The following is a 10,395-nucleotide window of genomic DNA, read 5'->3' on the forward strand; positions in this document are numbered from 1 at the left end:
TAAGAGATGGAGGTTGGAAACCACACCATAGTGACAGAGTTCATCCTTTTAGGGCTAACAGTGGATCCTACACTTCGGGTCATACTTTTAGTGATATTTCTAGGAATATATACTGTTACCGTACTAGGCAATATCAGCATAATCACTCTAATAAGAAGCAGTCCCCAGCTCCACACCCCCATGTACCTGTTCCTCAGTCATCTGGCCTTTGTGGACATTGGGTTTTCCACATCAGTCACGCCTATTATGCTTATGGGCTTCCTTGGGCACGGAAAGGCCCTCCCTGTGGCTGGCTGTGAAGCCCAACTCTGTATTACGGTGTCATTTGGATCTGCTGAGTGTTTCCTGCTGGCCACCATGGCCTATGACCGCTATGTGGCCATCTGCTCTCCCCTTCTCTACTCTACAAGTATGTCCCCCGTGGTCTGCTTCATCTTAGTTGGGACTTCTTATGCATGTGGCCTTGTGAATGGTTGCATATTTATTAGTAGTGCCTTAGGCCTGTCTTTCTGTGGGCCAAACCAGATAGATCACTTTTTCTGTGACTTTGCTCCTTTGGTGAAACTTGCCTGTTCAGATGTCTCCATTATTGGAATCATCCCTTCCATCTCTTCTGGCTTTGTCATTGTTACAACAGTGATTGTCATAGGCATCTCCTACATCTACATCCTCACCACCATCCTGAAGATGCGCTCCACGGAGGGCCGCCACAAGGCCTTCTCCACCTGCGCCTCCCACCTCACTGCGGTCACTCTCTACTATGGAACTATTACCTTCATTTATGTGATGCCCAAGTCCAGCTACTCCACTGACCAGAACAAGGTGGTGTCTGTGTTCTACACTGTGGTGATCCCCATGTTGAACCCCCTCATCTACAGCCTGAGGAACAGAGATGTGAAGGAAGCCCTAAGGAAAGCAACTGCTAGGGTGTATTCATAGAAACTGTCCCTGGAAAATTTCCTTTGCCCAAGTCATACTTAGTATCTACCATGTGCTATATAACTGATTCTTTGATATTAACTCCTATTTCTCTGCTTTAAGTTTCACCTTTATATACTTCCATATCTATTTCGGGACATTTTGAAGTCAGTATAAATGACAATCATAATTATTGATACTATATAACTCCTGCAGATGTCAAGAACTTTTCCTTGATATAATAGTAAACAATAGCTTGTACTCACTATGTGGCGATCTAAATTCTAAATCCATTGCATACGTGAATGCACATATTTTATAACAGCCCAATTCAGTGAAATGATTACTTTTATTTTACAAGCAAATTGTCTGGGCAAAGACAGAAAGTAGATAACCCTCATGGTCATGAAGATAAATTGAAGTGAGATCATCATTGGGAAAATCCTTTGGCTTCCAGATCTAGTTTTCACAATAAGTCTGTGAAGCTGGGTTTATAAAATCCATGCATTTCACAGATGAGAAAAACTGAGTCTTGGAAAAATCAAATAGTTTGTTCAGACAGATGTGGGTTCAACTCTTTTAATCCTGTGTTCAATGTACTTAATCTATACTACACCATAATCCATCTAATGAGGTAAGATGATCGTATGATTGGAGATATGTTGGAATATGAGAATTCCAAAATATATACTGAGACATATGCTTATAGCATCTAAAAGAATTAGAATCTTATTTCTTGATGTATTGGGGTCAAAGATAAGATATTTGGTATATAAAGGATCAAGGTTCAATTCCTCAGTACCCACATGAAGTCAGCTGCACAAAGTGGCATCTGTGATCTGTGCCTGGAGCTTGTTTGCAGTGGCTAGAGGCCCTGGCATGCCCATTCTGCCCCTCTCTTTCTCCCTCCCCCATGCTCCTTCCCACCCTATTTCTGTCTCTCTGTCTTTCATGTAAGTAAATAAAATATTTAAAAAATAATCTAACTAGATGGAAAGTGCTTGTCGTTTCCTTTATTTAATGAAGCTGTAAGAGTATAAGGTTTTACAGTGGAAGACACAGAACAACTGCTGAAAACTAACAAAGATAATCAAATAAAATGTGATGAGATAATATTGGTCTGGGCTTTAAGTTTATCTCTCTTATTTTTTAATTTTGAGAGAGAGAGAGATAGAGAGAGAGAGAGAGCGAGAGAACTAGCCACCAGGGCCTCAGCCACTGCAGTGGAACTCTAGACACTTGCGCCACCTAGTGGGCCTTGTGCTTGCCTTACTTTTTGCAATCTGGAGAGAGATTGAATACAAGTTCTTAGGCTTTATAGTCAACCATCTACACCACTAAGACATCTCTTTAGCCCAAATTTCTCCTATTTTAATATTTTATTTTCAATAAAGAATCCAAGCCAGGCCAGTAGCTCATACCTATAACCCAGCAATCAGAAGCTGAGGTGTGAGGATCATCAGTTTCCAGCCAGCCTAGGGCTACAGAGTGAATCCCAGATCAATATGGGTGTGGTGGTTTGAATAGAATAGATGGCCCCCAGTATATTCAGTTGTTTGTAGTTTGCATCTGCTGGCTACCTGGCTGGAGGCAATGTCACTGGGTGATCTTAAGGTGTGGTGGTGGGTTTCAGATTTCAATCTAAAGATATGCAAAGTGTGCCTAGCTGGAGTTCCTGAAGTGTGCTGTGGCTTTTGACCTTTTGGCTTGTGCTTCTCTCTCTCTCTGTTTGGACCTGTGAAGGCAGGCCAGCTTCTTCTGCCATGATAGAACTTGCCCTGGATCTGTAAGCTTCAACAAATCCCTTCCTCCATAACTGTGCCTGGTCTGAAAGTTCATCTCAGTGAACCTGAAGCTGTCTGCTACAATGGGCTAGATTGAGACACTAAAAAAAAAACAACAAAAAAAAACCCTAAACAAAGAAAAATCTAAAAATCAAGAAACTTAGGTAATGTACAAGAATTACTTGTCAATACTATACCACTGAAAAGCATGTGGCTGCCTTAATAGCAAAGCATAGATTTGAGTTTCTCCTTTTAGTATTAAAAGGACAGTCTGCTTTTCATTCATGGAGGGCAGAGCTCCAGTCAATGAGAAAGTCTGTGTACTTGTCAAGATCCTCCCTCCTCCAGCTAAGCATCTAATACAGAAGAGGGATCCAGAATGCAAGGGTCCATTTTATCAGTGTTTTTGGGAGATAGTTCAGTTTAATATCATTTATTAATTTATTAAAACATTATTAAAAGTCAGGAATTGACAAAAGTGAGTTTAACTATAAAGGTGCAGCTATAACCAAACATGCATATGAGGAGATGATCTGTGAGAGTGGAGGCCGGGCCGGAGGGCACATGGGATGCAGTGGGGAGGAGAACCGGTGGGGAAACAAGGGATAGGAGAGAGGACAGGAATAAAAATAAATTGTATTTGAATATCCCAGAATTAGTGATACCTGAATCTCTGCATATCAACTAGAACTATCAAAAACAGAGACTGGGCACGGTGGTGCCCATCTTTAATCCCAGCATTTGGAAAGCAGAGGTAGAAGGATTGCCTTGAGTTCAAGGTCATCCTGAGACTATGTAGTGAATTTTAGGTCTGCCTGGGATAAAGTGAGAACCTACCTCAAAAAAAAAGTGAACAAAAAATACTAAAAAAAAAACAAAAAAAAACAATAAAAAGCCAGACATTGGGGGACTGGGGAGATAGCTACGTGGTTAAAGGTACTTGCTTACAAAGCCTGTCAGCCAGAGTTTAATTCCTCAGCCAGCATTGTAAAGCTGGGCAGACATTTACTTGAAGCAGCAAGAGACCCTGGTACACACATTCATACATGCTAATAAGTAAATGATGTTTTTAAAACTAGTCATTGTGCTGATACCCAAACTACTAAACCACCATGATAGATAGTCAATGGGAACCAGTCTACAGAAAGCCATAAGCTACATGTGGAAATATACTTTACTCAGAGGGCAACAATAGAAAGGTATTATACCAGGAAGTAAAATAGGCAGATGTATTCAGATCCCACAGAAAGCCAGATGCACAAAGTGGCACATTCATCTGGAGTCTGTTTGAAGCAGTGAGAGGCCCTGGAGTGACTATCATCTCTCTCTTTCTCTCTATGTCTCCTTCTCTTTCTCTACTTGCAAATAAACAAAAATAGTTTTTAAAGGGTCTAAATTAAAAACAAAACAAAACAAAAAAGTACAAGCTAACTTTGAAGGTGACTGGCTAAACATTTGAACCAATGTTATAAAAAAAAAGTAGAAAATGAGAAGTGGGGCTGGAGAGATTTCTTAGTGGTTAAAGCATTTGTGTCTGAAGCCAAAGAACCCAGGTCAGATTTCCCAGGGATCCACAGGTGGCTCATGCAATCTGGAGTTTGTTTGCTGTGGCTGAAGGCCCTGGTGTACCCATTCTTTCTCTCTCATGTAAATAAAATAAATTAATAAAATAAAAAAAGAAAATAAGAAATGAAAAGTTTTGAAAAACATTTGAACCAGTTTTATAGAAAAGTAGAAAGTAAGAAATGAAAAGGTTTGAAAAAATAGGAAGGAAGAACTGGTAGTCCTTGCTAACTTCCAGGTTGGGAGCCTGTCGCGAGCACTCTCAAAGATGATTGGTTGAGAGGATTCCGCCGGCAAAGGTCAATCATACTCAGACACTGGTATAGTTGCAAAGGAGTTTACTGGGATGAAAGTCACGCACAAGCAAGCCCAAACTATCACAAATAATATTATAGCTAATATAATATATATCCAAGGTATATTCATCGCTACTAACACAAGAATATTTCTAATGAGTCTAACATGTATACGACCTGACAACGCGAGATTTGAGCTGCGACGTTTTACGACGTTTTACAACCTGTCCAACGCGGGGTTCGAGCTGCGACGTTCGAGCTGCGACGTTGTTTACTTTCGGTTTGCTGCGCTTCAAGCCGAGTCTTGGTCCGCTGGCGTAAGCTAGTGCTTTAGCTTACGGATGATTATTCGGACAGCGTTCGGACAGAGTGTCGGGCTGATGAATTTGGATCGGTGATGTACTCGTGGGGGTCTCAGTCAGGACTGCTGAGCAACCTTTCAGTCAGTCATAGTGTCAGGGAGACTGAGACAATGGTTGCTGAGCAGCTGGGGTTTTTATACCTTCCAATGCTTATCTAATAGTTTCACACACACATCTGCTAATCTCTACTATGTCACTGCACACAGAGTTTTGCTTACAAGCTTTGACTTTGCATTTTTTACTCTCACAACAAACTTGTTTATCCTAAACTGGCCCTGGACCATATGCTGGTCCTTACATGCTCATAACAGAGCCATTAGAAGGAAGAGTTGGAGTGACTCCCTTGTCCCAGCTTCAATTATCTGATACTGTGTTGAGCCCAGGCTCCTTCTGAGGCCCACAGTATAGTCAGAAGCAAAGAACGGAGATTAGATCATATATCTTCCAACTCTGGGATGTCTCACTGGACCTACTCTGCCATCACAGGAGCAGGGACACCATGAGACTCAGGACCTGGCCAAGGGGAAAGGGTCCTAAAGTTCACATAGACCAGTCCTCTCCAATCTCCTCTTATTTCCAACATACATCCACTGGCTATGCACCTCTGTTTCCTTGCACTTCATGCAACTCATAAGTGAGGAGCTTTTAGCGCTTTTGTTCCCAGGTCCTATTCCTGGTAATGATCTTTTGGGAAATATCTCTGTTGGGTAAAAATTCAAGATGCATCCTGACTCTGTGAGTTCTTGGAATCTTAGTTACATGACTTTCACTTCCCTGGACATAAAGACCAGCTTCCCCATGGACACTGAACCCATATACCAAAGGCCAAAATATAAAGCACCTCATATCCTGATGTGTGGACTATAAAATCATTATGTTAATTGTTAATTGAATATACCAGGTTCAAGTAGACAAATACCACTGGTATTCTCTCACATGCAAAATCTAGGTTTAAGATTTAATTAACACACAAATATATATAGGAGTGAAGGAAGAAAGGTGACTATGAGGCTGGAGGAAGAGGTCTAAACAGTGCATGCCAGAGAACAAGACAGGGTAATGGACTATATGTGCCATAAAAGCAGAACAGTGGGGGTATTTAGGGGAAAGAAGGAAAGCAGCAATAGGGGAGAAAGTCTTCGGAGGAGGGCAGTAGGAGAAGCGATGAATCAGAACAAAGTACTTTGATACATACGCAGGAAAATATCACAATGAAACCCATGACATTTTAATATTAAAGAATAATGAAAACTGTTTGTTAAGCATTTATTATATTCTAGAAATTGATTGAACACCGAAGATATTTTATGTATAAAAATGTTCTTGAAATTGGGATTTCAGTGGAGAATACATTAGAGTGTAAATCAACATTTTAACGTCAGAATTTGGTAGGTGGTGTGAAGAACAAATCAATGATGGATAAATGGCAGCTGTGAGCGGCGTTATCTTAGGTGCAGTGACAAGAATATGCCTGTGAAGCAAATGACAGCTGAGCAGAGAATTGAGAAGTACCTATTGATATGGACAGTTAGGGAAAAGCTGCTTGAGGAAAAGCAGCAAATTCCAGACTCCCATAATCTCCAGAAAAGGAACTGCAGCTACAGGACTGGAAGTGCATTACAGAAGTGTGCTTCAGGCATTTCCTTAGGTAGGGTACACATGGAAAGGAGCGTCCAACCACGGCTTCCTCCAGTCAGTTCACCGGTAAAGAGCACTTCCCCCGAGCATACAACACAGATGTTTCTTACTACAGTCTGAATGTTTCCTAATGATCACCAAAATTCAATGGGAATGTAAATTATTATAGCCATTTTGGAAAAAAAAATATGTAGGTTCTTCAAAAAAATCTACCAACATACAATTACCATATGATTTATCAATCCTACTTCTGGGCATGGATATCCAAAAGATTTGAAGCTAGTGTGTTGAAGAGGTATCTGTGCATCCACCTTCATTTTAGTATTATTTGTAACAGCAAAGATATGGAAGCAGCCTAAATACCCAATAGTGAAGGGAAAGATGAATATAGTGGTACAGATAGGCATCATGCAATTCTATGCAGCCTGAAAACAAAAGGGAAATTTTACCATTTACAAAAACATGAATGGCGCAAGAGGCCATTATGCTAAGTGAAATAAGACAACAGAAAGACAACTACTGCATGAACTCATGTACATATGGGATCTAAAAAATTCAGAGAGTAGAAAAGTGCTTCAGAGAAGCCATGTGAAAGGGTCTGATAGTTCAGCACTTAAAGAGGCCAATGAAGAAGGAAGCGCAGTGGGGAAAAAAGGAAATATTAATCAAGTCATATAAAGTTTTAGTTAGATTGGAGAAATGACTTCTGGTGGCCTATTGGGTTGCCTAATGACTTCAATTAATATGTTGTACATGTAAAAAAGATATTTTTAAAGGCCTCACCACAAATGTAATTCAGTGAGGTGAAAGATGTGGTGATTATACTTAAACATTCTATAATGTACAACATATCAACACATCACACTGTACCTCATATATATATAATTATTATTTAATTAAAATTAATTTATTCAAATAAAATGGATCATGCACTTAGCTCACTGCATTTGACTTTCCATTCCACAGACCTGGTATTGAAATTTACTCCAGTGTGATTCTCACTCCTAGGTGGAAATCTTTCCTTAAGTGAAGTGAGACCATAGCCTGGAAAAGAGGACCATAGGCAACTACCCAAGGCCACATGGACCATGCAATATTGGGAAACATATTATCACCAAAGGAACCCCCAAACCTGCCCCATTATCCCACTCTCAACCAAGAATAGACCGTTTAAAGCCATCAATAGGGAAACCCGGACTTGAAGTTTGATTTAGTTTAGATCAAGTGTGCTTACCATGCATATTCCAAAAATTGACCTATCAGAAGCAGAAAAAATAGCTCACATGGGTATTAGAAAATTGAATATGGGCTTTGCATGAAAGTGCCTTTAATGACTGAACTATATCCTAATAATTCTATTTTTTATATTAAGAACATATTTTGTGTTGATACATTATGTGTGGGTACCATCATTTCCCTCCTCACTGCCCCCATTCTGCTGAGGGCCCTCCTCAGTGGGGTTGCTGGTATGCCCCATGACGTTGTGGGTTATAAGTTGTAACAGCAGCAGTCAGTCACCAGGGAGGAGGTAATGCCTCTGGATAGGCTGCCCCAACTTGCAGATTTTACAATCTTTTTGCCCTCTCTTCCACAAAATCCCCTGAGCCACGGTGAGTGTGTTTTAAGTCACCTTCAGTGAAAGGCTTTCAGGAGCTTCTGAATTTCTGCTTTGGTGTCTGCTCGGTGTTCTCAGTGTGTGTCTCCTTCACCCTGGCACCGACTGTCAGGTGTACCGTGGAAGCGGCACTCTTGCTCTTCTCACCCATTCCTCTGTGGTTTCCCCTGTACCTTGGCTGAAGGGGATCTGGAAGTTGGAGACTGAGGGACAAGTGAATCAGGAAAGCAGAGGAAAGGGCCTGCTTCTGCAGCACACGTTTAGACTTATGGTCAATGTTACTGAGTGGAGCATGAACTGGCAAAGATTAAAAAGCAGAAGAGGAACATTCCTAAGGAGCTGTGTTAGTCTAGCCTCTGCATAGAAATAGAGAAATATAACAAATATAGGAATTCATGGATCTATCACATCTATTTGTATACATTCATGCATGCATCTGTGAATATATATATGTGAAGAGGGAGAAGAGAGGGAGAAGGAGATAGGCAGTCAGAGACTGAGATGTTAAAATATTTGTCATGCAGTTGAGAGGCTAGTAAATCCAAATTCACAGAACACATGAGAGTACTGAAAATACTGGGAAGACTTAATGCTTAGTCTGGGGGCAGAAACCTTGGCCTAGGAGATGCCTTGCAATGCTTTAAGTACAGCTTGATGGACTATTCTGGTCAGAGTTGAAAGACCTGAGTGCAGTAAGAACTATGGACTGTGAAGGTAGGCTTATGAGGGTGAGAAAGAGCTTTGCTTGGACAGGGCTCGAAACAGTTTGAGAGGCTTGTTTTTATGGCCGTGTCCTGAGAAGTTGTGCAGGTCTGTACTGTGTGGAAATGGACTAGTGTGAGCAGAGGGTTATGGCACAGAATAAAACGAAATCTTTGGGTATAAACTGCTGCCCATTCCCTTGTAAATTGTATGAGCGATTACAAGCTTTGAGAATGGGCCAGCTGACCTGCACTGGGGGCAATGGGAAGAATGTAGGCTCTTTTAAAGGGGCCTGAGAGCTCAAGGAGTGTCCTGTTCTTCAAAGTCTGCTTTATTTCTCTCTGGATTAACAAATTGGCACCCTACCTGGTATTGTGGAGTATAAGAAATGCAGGAGAGAAGGTCATTGAGTTTGCAACATGGTCTTGTGTTTGAGAAATGGCCATGGGTGGTGTGAAACAGTTTTGCTGGATGCCTGCATGAAGACCCAATGGAGCCAAGAGGAGGAGCTGTGGAGACCCAGTGGAGATGCCAGGACCAAGAAATGGCTGCTAAGGAAAGCTGCCAATGAGTTTTCCAGGACTGTGAGTAGCCTAGCTGGTGGGATGCAATTGGAACTACAGAAACTTGTTGCTGGTTAGTATTATCAGACTTGTAGATTTGTCACTGGCTAGAGTTGTTGGACTTGGAGCTACATAGTTTAATGTTTGCCCTGTTTAAATCTTGTATCTATTGAATGTTTCTTTTCTATGCCCAGTGTTATCATTTGTAGTGTGTTTATTTTGTGCTATTATGTATTTTTGTGGGGGGATTTTTGGTATTATGGCTCAGTTAAAAGACCTTGGACTATGGGGATGTTTGAACATCATTGGGATTAATAAAAACTGTGGGAACATTGAAAGTTGGACTGAATGCATTGTATTTTACATCATGTATGGATATCAGTTAATGGGGACTGGGGTGGAATATGGGAATATGATGGTTTGATTCAGGTGTTCCCCATAAACTTAGGTGTTCTGAATGCTAGGCTCCCAGCTATTGGAGATTTGGGGATTAACACCTCCTGGAGGGAGTGTATTGTTGGAGGTGGGCTTATGGGTGTTATAGCCAGTTTCCCCTTGGCAGTGTTTGGTATACTCTGTTGTTCCTGTTGTCCACCCTCTGCTCATGCCATAGTTTTCCCCTGCTATCTCAGAGCTTCCCCTCCAGCCTGTAAGCCAAAATAAGGCTCTTTTCCTATATCCTGCTCTTGTTTGGTTGATTTCTACCAGCAATGCGAACCTGACGGCAACAGGCAGGCTGGATGGAGAAAGGGGTTCAGTGGGAGGGCTACAGAGAAGTGGAGTCTAGAGAGAGTGATGAGAGGGGGATATGATAAAAATGTATTATGTGCATATATGAAATTGTCAATTAAATGTTAAAAATTAAAAATATATATTACAAATAGTCATCTAAAGAGTATGTTATAATCTAAAGGTAAGAGGGAGTCCTTAGAAGTAGATGCATTAGTACTGAAG

At 41.1% G+C, this 10,395-nt stretch overlaps 1 protein-coding gene across 1 annotated transcript; it reads left to right on the forward strand.

The window, feature by feature from the left end:
• LOC101600286 (olfactory receptor 473-like) lies at window positions 1-939 on the forward strand. Its single transcript, XM_012950648.2, has one exon. The coding sequence runs from the start codon at window positions 7-9 to the stop codon at window positions 937-939; it is 933 nt and encodes a 310-aa protein (XP_012806102.2). The 5' UTR covers window positions 1-6.
• The last annotated feature ends 9,456 nt before the right edge of the window (window positions 940-10,395 follow it).

The sequence above is a fragment of the Jaculus jaculus genome, chromosome 3 (genome assembly GCF_020740685.1).
Source record: "Jaculus jaculus isolate mJacJac1 chromosome 3, mJacJac1.mat.Y.cur, whole genome shotgun sequence".
In the NCBI taxonomy this organism is placed as follows: Eukaryota; Metazoa; Chordata; class Mammalia; order Rodentia; family Dipodidae; genus Jaculus; species Jaculus jaculus.

Excerpts from the sequence above, each read along its gene's own strand:
- LOC101600286 (XM_012950648.2), top strand. The coding sequence starts at position 7 with ATGGAGGTTGGAAACCACACCATAGTGACAGAGTTCATCCTTTTAGGG.